The 24577-nt window shown below is 39.7% G+C and overlaps 1 protein-coding gene across 5 annotated transcripts in view; it reads right to left on the bottom strand.

Annotated features, from left to right (window-relative positions):
- Window positions 1-24359, bottom strand: part of MARK1 (microtubule affinity regulating kinase 1) — an 88713-nt gene extending 64354 nt beyond the window's left edge. For 3 of the 5 annotated variants that reach the window (XM_074317010.1, XM_074317008.1, XM_074317009.1), the window contains exon 1: window positions 23833-24021. In XM_074317010.1, coding sequence (XP_074173111.1) covers window positions 23833-23883 — 51 coding nt within the window. In that variant the 5' untranslated portion in view covers window positions 23884-24021. Of the gene's footprint in view, window positions 1-23832 lie in introns of all 5 variants that reach the window. The other 2 variants (XM_074317006.1, XM_074317007.1) reach the window with 1 other exon arrangement.
- Between the last annotated feature and the right edge of the window lie 218 nt (window positions 24360-24577).

The raw sequence follows: 24577 nt of genomic DNA on the forward strand, positions 1-24577 counted from the left end.
CAAGAGCTAGTGCAAGCACTGCCTTACTGAAATAGAAAAGCAGAACCCTTGGTACACACTTGGTACACACAGACTTTTGCATAAAATACGTAGCTTTGTGCTGCTCTAAATTATGAGCAGAATTTTCCTCCTCAAAAGAAAAAGAAAAAAGAAAAAAATGTGGTTTACTAAAGAAGAAGTTGAAAATAAAGAGGAAATTATTTTGGACAATTTCCTCTTTGGTAACTGAATAAACTCTCTTGGGTGAAAAAAAAAAGTATTATTTCAGGAATAAGATGAAACCACTTCAACATCACACTGTTTAGTTTAACTTAACAAATATTCATGGAGAATCAGCAATTGCTGAGGAATAAACAGAATGATAAGAAATGACCCTAAATATTAAAGGTTAGTGAGAAAAACGAATACAGTTTTGATATGAAATGGTAATTAATAAGCTAGGTACACAGAGTGCTGTTTTTCTGTCCACTAGAACTGTTTGCAAACATTAAGCAGTTATTCTCAGGTCGCCAGACCTGTGATGCAGTAGATCTCCTTTCACCCACCTGTACCATGTGGAACCTATGTGGATAAAGCATATAGGAAACAACCTGCATATTCATCTGGTTTTTCACCTTTCTAGCGATTATCAATATAATTTAATAATAATTAATCATCCATCTCCAGAGGGCAGATAAAAAGTGCTGCCTTGCTTGTTTCATGCTAAGCAGAACACTTTGTACAAGATACCTGGCCTACGACAGGCTCTCGTGTGTGGCATGAACGCGTGATCATTGCACAGATCTGTGAATGGGTATCCTTAATACAGTCAGTCTCTAATACTCATCAGAGAAGAAACAGCCTTTAGTTGAATACAGCTTCACTCCAACCCAGAAAAAGAAGTTATAGACCAATCATAAAACAAGAAACTCTGAAGTATTTGTATTAAATGAAAATCACAGCGAATAGGGAGAAATTAAATCCACGGGCTATTTACGAGCCATTTAATGCAATGCTTTCTACTTTGTCCTTCACCAAACTAAGGTTTTTAATAAATAAGTATGCAATCCATTTTAACTTGGCAACCTTTCTCTTCTCTACTTCTGTCCTCTAATGTGCTGATTTACAAGGAAATGGCCAAAAGGAAGTCAACACACTGAAGGAATACATTCAGTCTGTATAAACATGATTATCTGTTTTTTTATTTTTAAAGAAAAAAAAAAAGGCTGGGTTCAAATAAAACATTTCCATTGAAAACATGATTTAATTATTCATTTCCATGCGCTTCACCATAGTGATTAAGAGAAATGGGTCTGGAGTCAGGCTGCCTGGCTTGAATCCTGGCACTGCAACTTATTAGCTGTGTGACCTTGGACAGGATATTTATCTTGGGTATTCCCAGGTTACCACAGTAGAAAATGGTGTGATAATAGTACCTACTTAAAAAACTACTGTGTTTCCCCAAAAATAAGACCTAGCAGGACCATCAGCTCTAATGCGTCTTTTGGAGTAAAAATTAATATAAGACCTAGTATTTTATATTATATCATATTATATCATATCATATCATATCATATCATATCATATCATATCATATCATATCATACCCCGTCTTATACTAAAATAAGACCGGGTATTATATTAATTTTTGCTCCAAAAGATGCATTCGAGCTGATGGTCCGGCTAAGTCTTATTTTTGGGGAAACACGGTAGGTTCAACTGTCACTTGACTGCACAGAGGGACCTTCTCCGACCACCATTTCTAAGATCCTTCCGCCTGTTCCTCTCCATCCTTTAACTCTCCTTCATTTTCTTCATATCACTTCACTACGATCTGACATTGGTAGTTTTAAAAACTGCCTGTTTTCCTATGGCCTCCCCTGCAAGAGTAAAATTTTTGACTGTCTTATTTACTTCTATATCCCAGGTGCCTAGACTCAGTGCCCGATACACACAAGTAGGAACGCAACACATATTTGTTCAGTAAAAAGATGAATAATACACAATAGAGTGGGAGGTACTTTGTAGCCATTCAATAAATGCTAGCCATTATTATTCAGGTGATTATCAGGTAAATAACTCAAGCTTTTGTGTTATCTCCTCAAATAATTTTCTTCATTGTCTTTGCAGGTTTTACTTACTATTCACCAAAATCAAGAATTACATTAATTTACTGCTTACAAGAATTTTTCCTTCTACTGTTAGAAATTGCCAGTCCCAGTTAGCCAAGTAATTTGTGCCGTATTTTCCTGTCTGCCTCTAGCCAAGTTACCTGCTTACACTTGTATGAGGAGAGGTACGGATATGCACAAAATGCAACTGGGTTAGGAGAGGTGGGAGTTTGGAAAGGGTCCTGACCATTTAACGGAAATCCTCACATGGTTCTATGTGGACCTTCAAATTACTTAATTCCTTATGGCTAACATTCTACCTTGGCTACTGGTTTTGTCGATAATTGTATCACCAAGAGGCAAACTAGGTTACTGCCCAGGTTTTCCATAATCAAGTTAGGTGTTTCCGAAATCATCCCAAATAGACAGAAGTTTCCAGAGGTCCTCAGGAAAGTAAGGAAAATATATTTGGGTGTGTATGTAAATGCATAGGCATATGCTGGGATAAGATTGCCAAATGCTCTTTGGTGACGGGCCATCCTTTATTCGGAGGTCATGTCCTGCTACTTGCTGGCCTTTCTTTGAAATAATTATGTTGATAGCTCATGGTGAGTTTTCCCACTTACTGGACGAGAAGTTGGCAACCTCCTTCCATTTCCAAAAGGTTTTAACTTTTGTTTATTTGTTTATTTACTTTTTATTTTATCAGTGAAATTCTGAAATCTGGAACATTAGAAGTGAACAGAGCACAATTAATAGCTGCCTAGCAAACTCCAAATGCAGAATACTTGACCTGTTACTCACTGACACATTGGGTTCACTCAAACCCAATTTATCATTCCAGAAGCTCTTAATTATAACTGAGACAACAGTAACAAAATTGACCATGTGTTTGAGAATAGTAAGAACCTTTCCAGAAAATGCTTACATCTTGTCATGCACTGATAGAAATAATCTATCATCAAACTGTGCTCTTGACTTTGTGACATTTTTACTTTTCATGTATCCTCTCTGAGTAAGTCTTGTCATAGAGAAGCTGAGAGCATTTGTTTGATGCAGTTAACTCTTGTGCCCAATACCTCGCACTGGAATGTTCAAGCATTCTTCAACCTCAAAATCTCTAATCCACTGACCCTTCCCCGTTCTCACTAGTGGTCACCCCTGTCCCGTCTCACTTATCTCCTGACCCGGGGGCCATGCCATGATCCTTTGCTATAACCACTCCTTTGCAAACGCTTTCCCTCTTTCAAATTTATCTGGTAAACCCTCACCATTGTGCAACTCAATCATGCTCTTCCACACCTGCCCCTAAACAGCTCAACACCCCCAGAGACACATACACCTCATTTCACTTCCATTTCTGGCCATCAATTCCAAATGAAGACTCAATACCACCTGACAACCCTCTCTACTGTGAGTATACTCATGTACCCTTCTCTAAAACTTCCAGGTCATGCCTTCTCCTCCCTCTTCCTATACCCTCACTTGCCAGCTGATGTTTTCCTTTATCGTTTACTAATAATAAGAAATAGTCAGAGAGCCAATCAGTGTTCCACTCACAGCAGAACAACAGGCTACCCACAACCTTCATGAAATGCCCCTGCTGTTATCAAAAGTGAAAACCACCTCCCATGCTCCCATTCAGTTTCACCTTTTCAAGGGCTTTGTTCCTGGACTTACTCTTGCTCACCCACATCAATTAGTCCTCTCAAATGGACTCCATCCAGTAGCACCTGAGATACATACCCTTGTATCTCATCTGAAGAGAAAAAAATTCTCCCACAGCCAAATATGCCCTCCCAACTACAGGTCTATTTCTATGCATCCCTACACATAAAAAGTTCTTAAAATAAGTTTTTGTGGGTGTTTGTAAGGCACTGTTGTCACTTCTCAATCTTGCTTCAACCCACCCCAACCATGTTTGTCTCCACCAACCCGAGACGAGTCTTGTCAAGATCAGCAGTTACGTCAACGTTGAAAAATCCAACAGTTGCATTTGACACAGTTGACCTCCCTTTCTTTACTCTCTTGGCTTCTGCAACACAACTCTCCAGATTTTCCTCCTGACCTCACAGTTATTCAGTGCTCCTTGCTCCTCTTCTCTGGTGCCACACGCTGGGGCACTCGGGCCCTGTCCTTTCCACCTCTTGCTCTTTTATTCATCCTTCCAAAGAGCCAGCTTTTGGGGTTACTGATTTCTCTCTTTTTTCTTTGTTTTTCTGTCTCATTAAAGTCTACTCGATTTTTCATTATTTCCGTCCTTCTACTTTCCTTATGTTTAACTTGTTCTTCACATTGCAAAACTAATTTGAACCTATTTAGTTTTATTTCTAAAACTAGCTAATTAATCCCTTATTTTCTAATATGTGCAGTCAGGATAATTCATCTTAATTGTACATTAGCTGAAATATTTTATATATGTTCAAAGAAAAGAGTATATTGTTTTGAGTATATAATTCTATACATGTCAATTGAATAAAACTTATTTTGCTTGTCCAAATTTCGTTTACTCTTATTATTTTTGTTTGGTTCATCATTAAAAGATTTTTTTAAACTATTTGTTCATTTCTTTAATATATCACATTTTTTTGTTTTATATATTTGGGGACCATGTTGTTATATACTTAGAGATTTATTAATATAGCTCCTTGTGAATATCTTTGATTATTTGGGTTAATGACCTTCTTTATCTCTAATAACGCCCTTTATCTTACTGGTCTGATATTAATACTAATATACTTGATATTTATCACCTTTTCCAACCTCTCATTGCCATCATGCTTTAGTCACTTAAACAGTTAGAGTTGGGTTTCATTAGTTTTTTTACAAGCTGAGAAACCCTTTCTTTAAACGGGAGAGTTTAATCCTCTTATATTTATTTTGTGATTATTTTACTTAGATTGTTTGTCTTTTTCTTCCTTCCACTGGATATGATTTAATTTTCCTCCCCACTCCAAGCTGATATGCATTGTATTTCTTTTGGTTAAAATTGAAACTGCACACTATACCTTAAATGTAAAAATAATCAATTTTCCATCCTTCTCCCATAACCCCAACACCCTGAATGAGCACAGTATGTAGGGACAGTTGTGTCCCTTGTGAACGCTCACCACAGGGCACTCGTGATGTAGATACCAGTCACCTCGATTCTCCAGCCACCCATCTTCCTAGCAACACGGACCAAGGCTAAACTGCCAATTGCATAGAATAATACTGAGCTCCCCAAACAGCACCATGATTCCCGGGAGGAAGAGGAGAGGATAGTCAGTTACCTGGTGGCAGGTTGATTAAACTGAACTACTTTCATCACAGAAGGGGCAGTGTTTTGATCTCACAGGAATACACACTTGCTGTAAACATAAATTTGCCTTCCCTGTCCATAAGACTTATCCCAAAACCGCCACGGGCAGACTTACAGAATATATTTTTCACCATCATGCTATTCCACACAGCACTGCTTCTAAGAAAAAAACTGATTTTATAGCAAATGAAGCAGGGCCATGGACTCATGCTTGAAGAATTCACTGGTCTTATTATATTCCCCAACACCCTGAAGCAGTGGAATCGCCTTTTGAGGATTCTGTTACGAGGCCAGCTGGGTGATGACACCTTGCAGAGCTGGGGTAACATCTCCCAGAAAGCGATACACACTCGGAATCAGTGCCTAGTATATGGTGCCATTTCCCGCACAGCCAGGATACATTGGTCCAGGAATCAAGAGTTGGAAATGGGAGTGGCTCCTATCACTATTACCCTTACTGATCCACCAGTGATTTTTTTTTCTTCCTAGTCTCTGCAACTTTGGGTTCTACTAGCACAGCAGTCTCAGTACCTGACGGAGGAATGCTTCACCAGGTGTGACCGCGATGTTCCATTGAATGGCAAGTTGAGACTGCTTCACCGCAGTGAAGCAATAGGCAAAGAAGGGGGCCATTATACTGGCCAGGGTGACAGATCCCGACTGTCAAGAGGAAACTGGGTTGCTGTTACATAACGGCGGAAGGAGGAGCATGTCTGAATGCAGGGTCCTCTGCGGCACCTCTTATTACTCCCATGTCCTGAGGGAAGTCCACGGAAAATTACAATAACCCAACACAGGCAAGACTTCTGATGGCCCCGACTCTTCAGGAATGAAGGTGTGGGTTACCTCAATAGGCAAGGCATGAAAATCAGCTCAAGTGTTTGCTGAGGGCAAAGAGGACACGGAATTAGCAGCAGAAGAAGGTAATTATAAGTGCCGTCTACGGCCATATGACGAGTTGCAGAAACAAGGACAGTAATAGTTGTATTTCTGCCTTATGAGTCCATTTTAACCAATGATTTCTTGCTTTTTATTCCTCTTCCCCATTTCCCTATCACCTGATATTAAAGTGTTAGCATTAGCTAATCTTTTATGTTAATATTGAAGTTATAAGGTATAAAAAGGAGGGTCTGACTAAGAAGAGAAATGAACCGCATCCAAAGATGAATAAAGGGGATTCATGTCTTCTTTTGAGGAGAGGGTTAATATGGTTTTGGTCTACCTAATATGTTTTGGTAGTTGAATCATATTAGGCAAAAGCATAATTTTTCTATTTTTATCTTTATTTGGAAGTTATGTACGGTTAACAGAAGTGTGGCCACATCCCATACTTAAACGGGGTGGCCAAGGTGACAGGAGATGATGGCCAAAGGCTTCTAGCATGGTAACTCAGCTAAGCTGGAACTGGACTTCCCAGAATTCCCTTCTCTCTATGGCCCTGGGTGAGTATTGGCCAACGAGAAACTGGCATCAGTGGCTTTTTGTGTGCTCTGAAGGTCAGACACACTTGCATCTCACACCTGACATAGAAGACAGGCTGGCACGTCTTGTGGGCACGGAGCAGCAGCCAGGCTCCGCAGATCCTTCAGCGGTCACGGGGTCACCTGCTCGAGCTGCTCTGAATCCTGGTCCAGCTGCTTGTGCAGCTCTGTGGTGAAGGGCGTCGGCCTACCCTGCAGGTCAGCCACCTTAGAGGTGGGAACGCAGTGAGAGATAGACACGGGAGGCCACTTTGTCCTCAGAGGTTCCAATGTCTTGTTCTCTCCCTCTTCCCATTCATCTTTCCTTCCGGCCTGATGGCCCGGGGGATTTCAGCCTCTTCATACCAGACTCCAAAGCAGCAACCACATACAGAGCACATGAGCAGTCCCCACAACTGTGTAACTTTCACCCCACAGCGAAAGCCTTCATGTGTATGGCTCATAGGATCCTGCTTCCAGGATTGAACTCCGATGGAACAATACAGCAAAATTGCAATATTCTTACTCTTAAAAGGTAGTGGAACATGGGACTGTATTTCTAATTTAAGTCACTATTATATAAACTTGACTGTGGTGAAGTTAATTCCTCTGAATATAAAAAGAAAAACCTATCAAGCATTATTTTTAGTAAAATGACGAGAAGTGTATTTCCTTAACAGAGAAGAACAAAGGCAGAATTAGAAGAGCTTTTCCTAACTGCACCAAAACCGTGCTCATCAAGCCATTATCTGTCATTTCTAAGGGGCAAAAATATAAGCATTGTGATTCCAAACAGTCAACAGAAAAACGTTATTTTCCACTATACACAATGACATTATCAAAACTATCTTCAACTTGTAAATGCCTGACAAGACTAGGTTTACATTTGGGGTAAGATCAATGCAGTCTCGAGAGAGATTCTATGAGCATGTTTAATGCAGTAATCAAGTCCAACCATATCTATACTCAGTCTGAAGAATGAATGTACTGACATGAAGAAAATGGTTAGCCTGGGGAATAGGGAAGCCCGAAGAACGTGAGTTTAGTTGAGTACTTTCATCGCCGTGGACAGGACCAAGACCATATCCTGCTGAGCAACTGTGAATTTCCTCATCACCTTCGTTTTGACTCTTTGTTTCTTTGGTACCATTACCGGACACCTACCATTGCCAAGTATGTAATACACACCTAATAACTTGAAACTGACAACCCCTCCGACCAGGTTATTTTATACGTCAAGAACGATGCCTAATGGCATACACTTTGCAAATGACCAAAGCTGGGAATAAACCAAGCCCAGGGATGTCACAAACTACGATGTTTGTGCTCTTTAGTACACAACGTTACGGGAATGTCCCCTGCCACTGAGAACACCGATGCCACCTGTAGATAACTCAGCTTCTCACTTGGCTTTCTTACACCCAGTGGGAACATTTCAGCAAACCAGAAAGTTCACTTTACATTGTAAATCTAATACAATTTTTGGTATTAAAATTTAATACAATTAAGATTTTTTTTTTTGGTATACAAACATAAACCCATGACGTAGAATACAGACATCTTTAAAAATTAAAGTCATGTATAATCCAGTAACCCTGAGGTAAGCACTTAAAACTCCGGCATACTTACTTCCTCTATCTAAATGGAGCAACGACAATAATAACAGCAGCTGCTAACACTCATACAGCTCTCGCCAGGCACCAGGTACTATTCCAAGGGCACTGTCTGTGTTCCATCACTTAAACCTTACGACAACCCTACCCTGTCAGGTGGGCACGACTGTTATTCCATTTTGCAGACATAGAACCTGAGGCATAAAGAAATGACATGGCTTTCCAAGGTCACAGAGCTAACAACTGGCAGAGCTGGGATTTGAATGCACATAGTGGCCCTTCAGAGCACATGCCTTAACCATGAAGTTACGCTGCCTCTGTGACTGAACTGGCGTGTACAAAGGGCAGTCACCCCTCTTCAGGAGACAGACAGAGTGGGGGAGCTTGCATTTTATTTTTAGAGGCACTCTTCCCTAAAATACTCTCCTGTACACCCCTCCACCCCCCGCCAAAATCCTCTGGGAGGTCTTTCACTACTGCTTGCCAGAAGTCATCAACTGAGTCCCCAGGGGATAAAAGAAAACTTTGGTCTAAATTATATCTAAAAATATGGTATTCAATTCTTTTAGAAACCTCCTAGTTCTTTCACTGCCACAAGTACAAAAGCATGCCAGAAATTACAATGTTTGTTCCTTAAATCATTAAATTTGATTTAACACTCTTGTAGTCAAAGTTCTATTCTAAGCCTTTCAGTTGGGGTATGTTGACATATCCATAAACGTAACAAAATCTAGTAATTATTCCCTAATAAAAGCTAATAATCATCTCAACATAATGTCAAAGCGCTTGCTAGATACAGTTTTTGGAGTGCAGTAACATTTTAAATGATGACTTTAACTTATGAACATGAATGTGAGGGGTTTGAGGAAAATCTCTCTGGAAAACAGGTCAGAAGTTCATTTAAAAAAAAAAAGACCAGAATGTAAAAAGCAGATTTTGTGTCTTCATAGCACCCCCTCAGATTTTTAAATTACTTCAAAATTTTGCAGAGAATGAGTGAATCTTAACTGTATATATTTACTAAACATTCATCAAGCAGCTACTTTGCACACAGCACTTTCTAAAGTACTTTGGGGGGGGCGGATTTATTTTGCTGACGTATTCTTACTGTTTTTAATACAAGACAGCAGGCAATTCTGAAAATTTCTGAAAGCCAGTCATGCCAGGCACCACTGCTTGGCTGATACGGGAAGGAGTAATGGCGTTCTTGCCCTCAAGGAGTTTGCAGCATTCAATGCGGGACAGGTTTAAGAAACCTGCAGTACTGTTTGAAAGTACTGTCACAAAATGCATACCTGGTAGAATCAGCAGTGTGACAAATATTCAATTCCAGCAGAAAGGAGAGTAGAATCACCTCTTTGACTTGCCCTTCCCTCCCCTTGGTTTTTCTCCCCTCCTGGAGAGGAAGGTAGAAGAAAAGGGTGGAAGTAATCAACCAAGCTCCTTCCAGTCTTCTCTATTCCAAGGCTTTGCTCATTAGCGTGTCTTCTAGGCACTAGCAGGTAAGGATTTACTGGGAAGTCTATTCCCTGGGTTTAAACAAGTGGCCACTGGTGCATAATTTCTTTCCCTCTAGTTTTTGATATTTAAACAGTAAAGAGAAAGAATCTAGACTGGCCAGAAGGATCGGTGACATGGTTTAGCAGTGCTATTCAGTCAATAAATAATTTCTATAGAGCAAAGTATGCAAGACAGTTTATAGACAGGTACCAAAATGAGACATACCAGTAAGTGCCAAAAGGAAGAAGGGTTTAATGACTTACCCAAGTCATTTAATAATAAACAGCTAGTGACAACAAACTAGCTAGTGACTCCACAGCTAAATAACCTTCCCCCTAGGTCAACTGTATTCACCACTGATACAAAACACAAAGACAGGATGTCATAAAAGGATAATGAATTGCCAGTCCTAGCATTTGCCAAATCCTTGTCATTAAAGTCCGGAGAGGCTCTAATGTTTTTATGGTTACTATGGTCTTCTCTAACTTTCTTCCAATATATACTATACCATGTGTATGGGATCTCATCAAAAACTGTGGCTCTTTTCTTAACTGGTATTAAAGAAATAATTATTCTGACACTTATTAAAATGGTAAGGAAGACTTTATTCAAGACTACTGCAAAAGGGGTATTACGATAGGGCAGAGAGATTAAGTTCTGAATACGGCAATGACAGCCGGAGATTTATAGCCAAAGTGCAGAATAAGGGGGTCAGTGGATGGAAGACATGGAGAGGGGGGCAGGGGGGGTTCTTGCTAAACTAGGGCAACAGGATTCTTGCTGAAGGCAGGCCAAGAACTAAGAGATCAAAGGAATGGGCTGAGGAACTTGACTAGGTATCCAGGGTGGTCAGGTATCCAGGGTGAGGCATCCCAGCTAAACTGACTCGCAGAATTCCTTGCTAAGACTGGGCTATGCAGGCCCCTGCACGGGTAAGACAGCCAGGAAGGCCAAGGTGAAAGAAAGCCTGGCTGAGAAGATGGCTCCGAGGAGCCTAAATGAAGTTTAGTCCAGGCATCTTGGTCACTAGCATTGCCACCTCCCCTCCAGCAAACCCTTCTCCCAAGGTGTCAAATAAAGTTTTCATAAATACTGTGTTAAAGGCTCTTTCATGGACCATGAGAAAGCAGGCCACTCAATTTGGAAACTGGAGTGTTTCTAAAACACATTGGCATCCAGAGAACCCAACTCTAATCATGATGGACCCTCTACGTAAATGGTGACCACTGCTTCCAGGACCGATTCTTGCTAAGGCATGCTAGGCCCTGCCCAGTCTCCAGCCCTGGTCCTCTCACTAAATGTTGCCCTCCCCCTCCACCCCCACCCCCACCCCAGCTCCCCTCCTCAGAACTTGACACTCAGGGCCTGTGCTTCCTGCTCCTTCAGCCCCGTATTCTCCTCTTCCCGCCAACTCAATTTTCCACACGACCACTTGGCAAGGAGAGCTTATCTTTCAGGCCTTACTATGAACCTGTCCTGAGCACTCCCTCCCGCCTCCCCCTTCCTTCTTTATTCTGTGTCCTGATCACTCAGATGACAAGGCACTGGGACTTTCTACTGCACTCGTCTGTCTCTCTGTCTGTCTCCGTCTTCAGGCGTTGATTCCCTCCAGAGCAGGGAACAGGTTTCATTTGCCTTTGTATCCCTATCATCTCCCATTGAGATGAAACAAATAGAAAAGGAAATAAAAGCAAACCCTCTTTTGAAATTGTGAAAGCAGCACTGTTGATCCCAAAAAGAAAGGCAGTCATGCTTTAAAGTAAACCTGTTACTATATCCTTTACAGGGAGTTCATTAAAACTTGGGGTGCTTCTCAGCTTTTGGTTTGTTTACAACCTGAACTACACTGCTACAGTGATCAAAACGGTACGAAATAATACTCTGCTGCCACCCACCACTCCCAACATGGTTAACCAGATAATGCTGGGAGAATGTGGGAAAGAACATGAAATTGCTTATCACCCCTTCCTCAATAACAGACCCACAAACACCACACACATCTACCTGATTCTCTCCAAGCCAGACAATTCACTGTTATTTTCTACTGCTCTCATCACCTACTAAAAGGACTGACTCATCGTCTTTCCCACCTCACTTTCTATAATAAACATCAGCCACAATTCTTTTTTCATTTTAATCAAAAGATGAGATTCAGTACAACATAATCATCATCATCACATAACTCACTGTTTTTCAATCCTAGCCAGTGCGTATCAGCATCAGAATTACCTCGGGTTTATGAAAATAGAGACTCCTGGACCCCACCCTAGAGAAATTGAGGAAAACACAGAGTGGGAGAGAGCAGGGGTTAGGGAACGTGAATTTGAAATGATCTCCCCAGCTGGTTATAAACTCACTCTACTTGAGAATAAATCACCTTGATTTATGAAATTGTTGAGTGCCTGCAAATACATAGGATATATAGAAGTAATGTTGGAAGTAACCCCTGACCCCAAAGTACTTTCAATTGAGTTAGGAAGATAAAGTTTACACACATTGGAATTACAGCACAGTGCTAAACTCTACGGTGTAGAATGGTCTTCAAACTTTATATCAAGTACCCCTACCTTTAACAATTTTTAAGTATGGACCACTTTAGAAATGCTGACATAAAAAATTACATATATATTGATTTACTAACAGATTATGCACATCAAAAAATACAAAAAAGACAAAAAGATTTGGAAATGTTAAATTTTAATGATACAAACTTTTCAGTGACTTATAAAACATTACTAATATTATGCAATATAAGTGTGTTTCTTGATTTTTTTCAAATCATGTCACCAGGTTTAACAGAGATTTGAAGGACTGATGGTAAGTCCAGTTTATATTGGTACTTGATTTCAATGACTATCATAGCTAAAGATAGTACCTCACACAAATAAAAGTAGTATACTATTGGTTTCATTTCTTTAATTACGATGCTCATATTTCAAACTATCCACCAATTATGTGGAAATTTTTTATAAAAGCAATGCTTATAGATACCCTCCCTGATGACAATTAGCTGTTCTTGAAAACTAATCATTTTAATACTTACAACAAATGACTTCTAAAATGTACTAAGGTGTTTTTTTTAACCTGGAAGTTTTATAAACAGGTTAGAAAATTATCCACCTAAAACTCCCTCACTGAGACAGGATCCCTAAAGGAGACTAAAGTGTCCCAGGTCAGTAGGGACTCCCAGTAGGGACAAACAAACCTTCTCTAGAAGAAGTCATCCTTAATTTAGCCTCCCAAGTTTCACACAGATAAAAATCAGGCAAATAAGAATTTATCAGCAAAGACCAGCAAACACAAAAAGAAACAATGAACAAGAATCACTAGATACAAACAATAAAGCTAAATCCCCAGGGACTTCAGATAATGGATTTTCCGAGTACACAATGTAAATAACTATATAATAAATGTTTAAGAAAATAAGGATGAAATCACAAAAATAAGCGAGGAACAAGAGACTATAAAAAAGGCCAGACTGATTTGAGAGAAAACCTTAGAACTTTTAGAAATGAAAAACAAGAAAATTAAAAATTCAAAAGATGGATAAAGACAAGAGTGGCACATACATCCAACACTCTGGCTTTTCTGGGAACTGCCCAAGGACTGGTTTCTATACAACTCTACTCAGGGTGCTGGTGGGAATCAGCAAATGCTAGATGCCTGGGGGCTGCTGAGAACAAAAAGCTGCTCAGTGCGCTGCTGCTTCAGAGGAACTACAGTACAGCAGACACCAGAGGGAGCAAGAGATTCAAAGCTCCCAAGAAAAAGAAACCACAGATCCCTTTAGTCAGGAATCTATGCACACAAGTTGAGAAGACATATCTACAGAAAAGATTTGAGAATCCTGAGTATCTCCAGCTGGACTGAATGGTGAAGATCTTTCCATGTATCAAGCCAGTCTAAAAAGACTGGGATAGGTAGCCAATTTTTCAAATGCATGGATACTAATACAAACTTACAAGAAGCACAAAGAAACAGCAAAATGGCTCAATCACAGAAAAAAATAAATCTCCATAAGCCAACCCTAAGGAAACAAAGGTATGTGTTAGGGTTTCCAGGTGGAAATTCCCACCCGTTCTCAGGAATTTTTTTCACTTTCCCGTTCCCGAATCCCGAGATATAAACTGTTTTCTGTTCTCCATGATGAATCGTTTCCACAAAGTGACAGCCAATACTACCAACCACTTGGGTTCAAGGAGCCAATTTTCCTGATTTCCCAACCAACTTTTCTGAGGATTTGGGAACGGAGAAGTGAAAAAATTCCCAAGAACAGGAGGGAATTCCCACCTGGAAACCCTACCGATAAATAGGAAAAATGTCTAAGAGATACATTGTGAGTAGTAAGTTTATTTCCCATCGTGGGTATTACTGGGTTCAAGGAGCCGATTTTCCCAATTTCCCAACCAACTTTTCTTGGGATTTGGGAACGGGAAAGAGAAAAAAATTCATGAGAACAAGCAGGAATTCCCACCTGGAAGCCCTAGTATGTGTATTACCTGACAAAGAATTCAAAATAACTGACATAAAGGTGCTCAATGAGTTCATGCAAATGATGCAAGAAAATGAGAATTTCAACAAAGAGATAGAAAACATATATTTAAAAAACCCAGAAATTTTGGAGCTAAAGAATGCAATAACTGAACTGAAAAATACATTAAAGGGGTTCAACCACAGACTTGATCAAGAAGAGAATCAGTGAATTTGAAGACAGGTTGTTTGAAATGATCTAGTCAGAAGAGCAAAAATAAATAAATAATGAAAAAGAGTAAAAGCCTAAGGGACTTATGGGATACCATAAAATGAACCAATATACACATTATGGGAGTCCTAGAAGGAGAAGAGAGAAAGGACAGAAAGCTTATTTAAAGAAAAAATGGCTGATAGTTCTCAAATATCGGCAAGGAAATGAACATCCAGATTCAAGAAATCCAAGAGAACTTAATTAGGATGACTGCAAAGATGTCTACGAGTACTTGTCAAAAATCAAGACAGGATTTTGAAAGCAGCAAAAAAGCGCAACTTGTTAACACATACAAAGGAAACCCCATAAGCCTAACAGCAGATTTCTCAGCAGAAAACTTGGAGACCAGGAAAGAATGCGATAATACATTCAAATGGCCGAAAGAAAGAAAAAACTGCCAACCAAGACACTATATCCGGTAAAACAGTCCTTCAGAAATGAAGGAGAGATACAAAAACTTTCACAGATAAACAAAAGCTGAGGGAGTTCATCACCACCAGAACTGCCTTATAAGAAATGCTATAGGAAGTCATTCAAGTTGAAACAAAAAGATGCTAAACAGCAACAGGAAACCACATGGAAATATAAAGTTTGCAGGTAAAGGGGAATATATAAACAAATACAGAATACTATACTACTGTAATGACAGTGCATTTTAATGCTAGTTTAGATGTTAAAAGACATAAGCATTTAAAAAATAACAAAAATATGTTCATGGTTACACATACAAAAAGATTCAATTTGTGGCATCAATAATATAAAATGTATGGGAGGGAGTAGTAAAACTGCAGAATTTTTGTATGAGATTGAAGTAGTTATGAGTTTAAAATAGACTGTTATAACTATAAGGTGTTTTAGGTAAGCCGCATGGTAATGACAAAGAAAATACCTACAGAAGATACACAAAAGAAAATGAGAAAGGAATCATAGTATGCAACTACAAAAAATCAACAAAATACATAGAAAGAGAGCAAGAGATGTTAAGAGGGACAAAAAAAACCCTACAAAACAGACAGAAACCAATTAAAATAGCAAAGGTTAAATCCTTCCTTATCATAACTACTTTAAATAAAAATGGATTAAATTCCCCAATCAAAAGACATAGAGTGGCTGAACAGATTTTTTAAAAAAATTCCAACTATATGCTGCCTAAGGACACATATACGCTGAAAGTGAAAGGATGTAAAAAGATATCCATTCAAATGGTAACCAAAACAGCACAGGTGGTCATACTTACAGCAGACAAAATAGACTCTAAGTAAAAAACTGTCAAAAGAGACAAGAAAGGATATTATATAATGATTAAAGGGTAAATTCACAGAAAGATATAGCAGTTATAAATATTTATAGACTCAACATCAGAGCACACAAATATATGAAGCAAACATTTTCAGAGCTGAAGGAAGAAATAGACAGTAACTCAATAACAGATTTCACCACCCGACTTTCAATAATGGATAGAATATCCAGACAGAAAATCAAGAAGGAAACAGGACTTGAACAATACTATAGACTAAATGGAAATATACAGAATATTTAACTTAACAGCAGCAGAAAACACACTCTGCTCAAACACAAACGGCACATTCTCCATTATAGATCACATTACATCAAAAAACAAATTAACAAATTTAATTATACTGCAATCATACAAAGTTTCTTATCCAAACTGATAATATGAAACTATAAATAAATAACAGAAAGAAAACTGGAAAATTCACAAATATGTGGAAATTCAATAACGCATTCTTAAACAACCAATGGGGCAAGGAGGAAATCAAAGGGGAGATTAGAAATTTCTTAAGACAAATGAAAACACAATATGTAAAAATTTATGGGATGTAGCAAAAGCAGTAGTAAGAGGGAAGTTTATAACAATAAATTCCTATAAATTAAAAAAAAGAGATATCTCAAATAACCTAATTCTGCCCCTCAAGGAACTAGAAAAAGAAGAAAAACCAAAGTCCAATGCTAGCTGTAGGAAGAAAGTTATAATGAAGATTATAGTAAAAATAAATGAGATAGAGAACAGAAAAATAATAGGAAAGTCAACAGAGTTGGTTTTTTGAAAAGATCAACAAAAGACAAATACTTAGACAAACTGAAAAAGAAAAGAGAAGACTTAAAAAAAATCAGAAATGAGAGGAGATATCACAACCAATGCCACAGAAATAAAAAGACTCATAAGAGACTACTATGAACAATTATATGCCAACAAATTGGATAATCTACAAGAAATGGAGAAATTCCTACAAACATACAATATGCTAAGACTGAACCATGAAGAAATAGAAAATATGAACAGATCTATAACTAGTAAGGAGATGAACGATGAAGAAATAGAAAATATGAACAGATCTATAACTAGTAAGGAGATTAAATCAGCAATTTTAAAACTTTCAACAAAGAAATGCCCAGTACCAGATGGCTTAACTGGTGAATTCCACCCAACATTTAAAGACAATCCTTCTCAAACTATTCCAAAAATTGAAGAGTACACTTCCTAACTCATTGTATGATGCCAGCATTACTCTAATAGCAAAGCCAGAAAAAAAAGACATTACAAGAAAACTACAGGCCAATAATCCTAATGGATATAGATGTAAAATCCTAAACAAAATATTAGCAAACCAAATTTAAAAGCGTATTAAAGGATCATACCCCAAGACCAAGTGGTATTCATCCCTGGGATATAAAGATGGTTCAACATACAATAATCACTGTGACACACCACATTAACAGAGCAAAGATAAAATCACATGATTGTCTCTACTAATGCAGAAAAGGCATTAGACAAAAAATCAAACACGCTTTCATGATAAAAATTCTCAACTCTCTAGGAATAGAAGAATTACGTGAACACAACAAAGGCCATATATGAAAAGCCCACAGCTAACATCATATTCAATAATGAGAAACTGAATGTCCACTCTTGCCACTTACATTCAACATAGTACTCTAAGTCCTAGCCAGAGCAATTAGGCAAGAAAAATAAATAAAAGACATCCAAATTGGAGAGGAAGAAGTAAAAGTATCTCTGTTCTCAGATGACATGATCTTATATATAGAAAACACTACAGATTACATACACACACACACACACACACACACACACACACACATACACACAAACTGTTAGAACTATAAATGAATTCAGGTAAGTTGCAGGATACAAAATCAACAAACAAAAATAATTTGTGTTTCTACACTATAACAATAAATAATGCAAATAGGAAATTAAGAAAACAATCTCATTTACAATAGCCTCAAAATCAATAAAATACTTAGGAATAAGCTTAAGCAAGGAGAGGAAAGGTTTGTATACTGAAAACTACAAAATGTTGCTAAGAGAAACTAAAAAAGATACAAATTAATGGAAAGACATCCTGTGTTCATTGATTGGAAGACTTATTGATAAAATGGCCATACTATCTAAAGAGACATACAGGTTCAAAATAATCCCTATAAAAACCCCAACAGCATTTTTTTACAGAAACAGAAAAACTAATCCCAAAATTCATATAGAACCACAAGGACCCTAAATTGTTTAAACAATCTTGAGAAAGAACCAAAAAGCTGGAGGCCTCACAATTTCTGACTTCAAAACACATTACGAAGGTAAAGTAATCAAAACAGTATGATACTGACATAAAGACCAGACATAGACCAACGGAATAGAATCCAGAGCACCGAAATTAACCTATGCATGCACATATGGTCAACTGATCTTTGACAAGAGTGCCAAGAATATACAAGGGGGAATGACAGTCTTTTCAACAAATGGTGCGGGAAAACCTAGATATCCAGAAACTGGACCTCTCTCTTATACACAAAAATCAACTCAAAATGGATGAAAAACTTAAATGTAATACCAGAAACTATACAACTCCTAGAAGAAAACACAGGGAAAAAATTTTATTATGTTGTCCTTGGAAATGATTTTATGGACACCAAAACCAAAGGCAGCCAAGGCAAAAATAGGTGGGACTACATCAAACTAAAAAACTTCTGCACATGCTAATACAGAATAATATCGAATGTCCACTATAATTGAAAATTAATTAATTTTTTAAAAAGCTCTGTACAGCAAAGGAAATAACTAATAGGGTGAAAAGGCAACCTGTGTATGAAGAAAATATCTGCAAACCATATACCTGAATAGTTAATATGTAAAATATGTAATTCCTACAATTCAACAGCAGACAACAAAACCTGATTTTTATAAAAGGACAAAGGACTTGAACAGATGCTTCTCTAAAGAAGTTGTATAAGTGGCCAATAGACATATGAACATCACTAATATCAGGGAAATGCAGAACCACAATGAGATATCATTTCACACCTCTTAGGATGGCCATTATCAAAAAACAAAACAAAACAAAACAGACAACAACAAATGTTGGTGAGGATGTGGAGAAATTGGATCAATGGTGCAGTGTTAGTGGGAAGGAAGGTAAGCTGGTACGGCCGTATGGAAAACAGTATGGAGTTCCTCAAAAAGTTAAAAATAGACCCAGCCATCCCACTTCTAGGTATTTATTGAAAAAAACAGAAATCAAGATTTCAAAGAGGTATTTGCACTCCATGTTCACTGCAGCATTATTCACAACAGCCAAAAAAGGAAAACGACTCCAATGTCCCACAGCAGGTGAACGGGTGAAGAAAATCTGCTATACACACATTCAATGGCATATGTCTTCTACCATAAAAAATAAGGAATTCTGGTATATGCTACATGAATGCATCTTGAGGACATTATGCTAAGTGAAATTAGCCAGCCATAGAATGACTAATACGGCGTGATTCCTCTAAAACAAAGTGCTAAAGTCATCAAACTTATAGAAGCAGGAAGTTAGAACTGTGGTTGCCAGGGGCTGGGGAGAAAGAAAAATGGAACTTGTAGTTCAGTTCAACGGGCATAAAGCTTCAGTCACGCAAGACGACAAAGTTCTAGAGATCTGATGTAAACATCGTGCCGACCATTCACAGTACTGTACTGTACACTTAGAAATCTGGTAAGAGCACAGATCTCATGTTATATGCTTTTTTACCACATAAAAAACAAATTCAACAGAGGGGTTAACAGTGATTTAAATGCAGCCAAAGAGATTTAGCTAACTGAAACAGATCTAAACGTATTATATGCAGTAACAGTACTGTGGATTTTACTATAGATTGTAAGGCAGAGAAACAATAAAACAGGGGAAAAATGAATAAGAGTTCAATTAATACATAGGGAGGATAGACTAAGAAATTTTAGCGTATCTAATCGGAGCACTAGAGATAAGAGAGGTAAGACAATATTCAAAGATATAATAGTTGCCACATTTCCAAAATTAATGGAAGATATAAATCCACAGAGTTTAGATCTAAATAAATCATACAGCTCATAGAACAGGAGGCAACGAACTCATGGGAAAAAATGTATGAGAAGTTAAGACATATGGAAGAGTTAAGGTCTAACATGATCTAATCAGAATCCCAAAATGAAACTCTAAAGAGACCAACAGCCAGGCACCAATGTGTTTTGATGACAAATGAAAAATTCAAACAGGGAAAGTTACAGCACTGATCTCTTGTATATTATTCCTAGTCACTGGGCTGACCACTGGCAAATACAGAACAAAGAAGCCAAATAAATCAGCAATTAGAACGCAGCGTGACAGGTACTGTGACGTGAGGCTGCACAGGGCACTGAACAAACCCAAGGGTAGTAGTTATTAACCATGATTCCCAGAGGACAAACTACTGATGGCCACCTCAGTGACGTCCATTACTTGTTACAGTCATCACAGTGAGTTTGTTACAGTCATCACAGTGAGTTTCACGTCTACGAAAAGAATCACCAGCAAGAGTTTTGTTAGTATTAGAAGTTTCAAAATAACTTGAACCAAGATCCATTTTAAAACAACCCCGAAAGGAAGCAAATCGATTTTTTTTCATACTCATCAAAATTTCATCACAGAAAGCCAGTCTGGACATTTTAGATCCATAAAAATTAGCATCATCGGAGGTTTTCCAAAACATGAAAAAAACTTTTTTCTTGCTTCATTTAAAAGCGCATGAGAATAAGGGTAATATATCTGATCTATATCCATACTGGAATTATCCAACTATCATCTAACAGAAGGAAGCACTATTTCAAATATCCATTCTTTTTCTGGACTTACTCTTCACAACCTAAAATCAAAACCTTTTTGCATAAATTTAATTATATCATTTGCAACATGGCTTTTCTACTTCACTATGAAGTGTTTGTTGCTTTTAAAGTGAATCATTGGTTGTTCTGTTGTATTTAGCTATTTGAGGCCTGTTCATAATGCACACACAATAACGCATATTGAAGAAAATACTTCTGAAAAAGTACACACAGTATGTTCTCAAAGAAATCAATTCTTTCTCACTCTACTATGTACAGTAGTGGTATATCAGAGACCAGCACTGTAACATCCCTCTTTTGAATTTTTAAATTTATCCTCAACATTTGTTAGTGACATGGAGAAGGGCACATATTATGAGACAAAATCCAAATACGTTCCTGTATGACTAAACAAATTTGCATATAAACTATAAATGATGTCAATAAAATACCAAGATGGTTTTTTAAATTACCACATTTATTTTAATTCACACTCATACGAATGTAACTTTTCACAACCATTTTTTAACTGGAAACGACCGCAAACAAATGTACATTTTGACTGCAATACTGGCATTAATCTATTAGCTAACAAGCAGGTATGTTACTTTATTTCATTAATGAGAGGTAAGTAAGACCAGATAATGACATTTACTACCAACCAGAGAATAAAGAGAGACAGACCAATTGGTGATTTAAATAACCATCACCGACGGTCCCTTCGCTCAATACCTATAGCACTTATAAACCAACTTAGCCCTATTTACATAGTGTTTCCTACTGTACACTGTTTGTTTGGGATTATATGTATTTACCTTTTCTGTAAGCTTCTTGAGGGGAGAGGCCTTGTCTTAAATACTACTTTTGTATCCCATCCAGCTCAAAAACCAAGCTAAGTGTATACTTTTATTGATAAATTAACAGCTGTAGTATAATAAATATTTTCCACAACAATTAGGAAAAAATCAGGATGTGAGTAAAGTTAATTATAGGTATAGTTACATACAACATAAGGGCAACAAGGGACAGGACCACAAAAGTCTTGTTCAGAAATAACATGTTCAGAAATTGAGCAAACACCTTTTATACAGCATAATCATTTTCAGAAGGTACAACAAAATTTATCACATGATTATTGCTCAGCTTAAATATGCTTTTTTGTCTTACATATGATGCTGCATTTTACACTATTCCTTGCTGCATATTTCTATAATGCTATCTCATGTCTGAATAAAGTACCTAATTCATATAAGCATGGAAAGAGCTATACATACTATTCAAAATGCAAAACAAAATAAAAGCAATGTATTTTTCCACCCTTCCAAGGTTAATTAACACACACAGTGTTTTGCTGATAAAAACGAAGGTCTTACTTTTCATTCACACTGAAATGACACACTGAATGACAGGAGTCTTTTTAGAGTTCCTGTAGGAAAAATTCTGCACCAACTTGGCTTTAAAATCAACTTTAATCGGAATGTTCACCTTTTTCCCTGACCTTCTTCAATCTCTCAATCAAAGTTATATATCAATTATGTTTTTTAAGACAACAGTTACGATGCAAATTAAGTGATAATGTATGATATCAGCAGACTTACATTATCTTTACCATTTCAGTAATGGTACCACACTAGAGAGGACAAAAGCACACCCTGACATATCTTCCTAGGTCTTCTAACAATAGCCTCTTCCTAGAATTTCTTCTCCCTTTATATAATTATATTAAGTCACTGCGCTCCACTACTCCCTAAGATCAAATAATCTGTTCACACTTCCCTCCAAGGTGAGTTTGTGTGTCTTCTCCCTCCTACCTTTTGTCTAAGAACGCCAAAGGACTTCATTATTTTATTTTACCAACCCTATGAAGGCACCGGTACAGCAAGAGCTGGAGAGTCCAGGAGTTAACTAGACCACTAGAGAAGACAGCGACCAAAACTTGTCACCCCCGCAAGCTCCTTAAAAGAAGTCTGAAAATCAGCCAAGACCGTATTTACAGGTCATGAGAGTTTTTGTTGTTGTTTTTAAAAAACCTTTTTTCACAAAAGAAAACACACACACACTTGTACTTTTCAGAAGGTGGAAATACACACACTTGTACTTTTCACAAGGTGGAAATACAACTGACCTTGTTCCCTTGGTTTTCAAGAGTTTAAACACCAGGGACGTCTGCATCTAGATAAAAACTCTTGAGGGCAAGTTGATCAAAAACACAGAAAATCGTTCCTTCAAAGACATGCACCTTGTGACGCTCCAAGGAGGAGGAGAGATAAAGTAAAACCTGCCCTGATTTATTATCACTGACTTGAGGAAGAGAAGGCAAGCCCTTGGCTTCCTTGGGCTTTTAAACATTTTGCTGTAACCCCAGGGCCCCAGAAGAAGCTGTTGGTGAAATTCTTCTCCTCATCACTACTGAAGAGTATCACAGCACTGCAAACTCCTGTGCACAAACACACATCCATCTCTACTACCATTCTCGTCCCTTCCAGCCTGACCTTCCCTCTCGGTGCCCACGACCCCAAATGTGGACACAATGCTACAAAAAGCAAAGTCATGGGGCAATGCGGAGGGGAGGGGGTGTGCAAAGGATTGAAAGAGACAGAAAAGCAAAGAAATAGTCAGCGGGCTCGTCTGCGATCCGAAAGCCGGCTTTCGGGTGGGGATGCGGAATGCCGAGGAGCAGTCAAGCAAGCCGGGATGCCCACTGTGCCATCGCCCGCCTCTGTGCCCTCCATCACCCTGTCCTCTCCGGGAGGACCCCTCCGAGCAGAGGGCGCCACATACCGCCCGCCACCCTCGCCCTGGAGGGGAAAGAAGCGGAATGGGATGGGGTGAAGAACGGGCTGAGCAGCGGGCGAAGGTCAGGCGGGCTCCAGGCGGAGACCCTGCCGCGCGCGGGTGTCCCAGCGGGGACCGGGGCGGCGGGGGCAGCGGGGGTCGGAGGAGGGTCTCGCCCCGGCCGCTCGGGGGGCGGCTCCGGCTACTCACATTCTCCGTGTCCCGCTCGTTCACCGTCGGCAATGGCGTCCGGGCCGACATTTTGTGCGGGCGGCGGGGTCGGGCCGGGGTCTCGCCGGCCGGGCTGAGGTGCGGGCTCCGGGGATCGGAGGAACGGGGTGGCCGAGGCCGGGCCGAGCGCTCCCACAGGCCGCGAGGAGGTGCAACAAGCGGCCCCGGCGCGGAGAGGGGAAGAGGCCGCGGAGGAAGGGGAGGGGGACCGCTGCCCGCGGCGGCGCCGGGGACGCGGGCGGCAGCGAGGGAGGGCTCCGGGCGAGGGCGGTTGCCGGCGCGGGCCGGGCGGCGCCGCGGGGTGGAGGAGCCGGGGGCGGCGTCCGGGACCCGCTAGGCTCCCGGGGCCGTGGCTGAAGGTGAACTCGCGCCTCCAATCACGGCCCGGCGAGCGCGGCCCTGACAGCGCCCCCCGCCCCGCCTCAGGTGAGCGGCGCTCGCGGGCCCAGCCGCAGCCACGCGCGCGGGGCCCAGCGGCGGCGGCGCCCGGTCCCCGGCGCCCCGTCCCGGCTCGGTCCGCGCGCTCGCCCCCGCCGCTCAGCCGGGAGGAGCGGCGGGCGCGGCACGCAGCGCCCAGAGGCACTTGGCGGCGGCCGGCGGGTGGGCGGGCGCCAACCGCGGGGCCTCTCCATTCATTCCCTCATTAGGGATGCGGGGCCGCCTCCTCCTCCCTCCCGCTCTTGCTCGCGCTCCCGTCCCTGTTTATTTTTGTCCGGCGCCCCAC

This window comes from Rhinolophus sinicus, linkage group LG12 (genome assembly GCF_036562045.2).
Source record: "Rhinolophus sinicus isolate RSC01 linkage group LG12, ASM3656204v1, whole genome shotgun sequence".
NCBI classification, from domain to species: domain Eukaryota; kingdom Metazoa; phylum Chordata; class Mammalia; order Chiroptera; family Rhinolophidae; genus Rhinolophus; species Rhinolophus sinicus.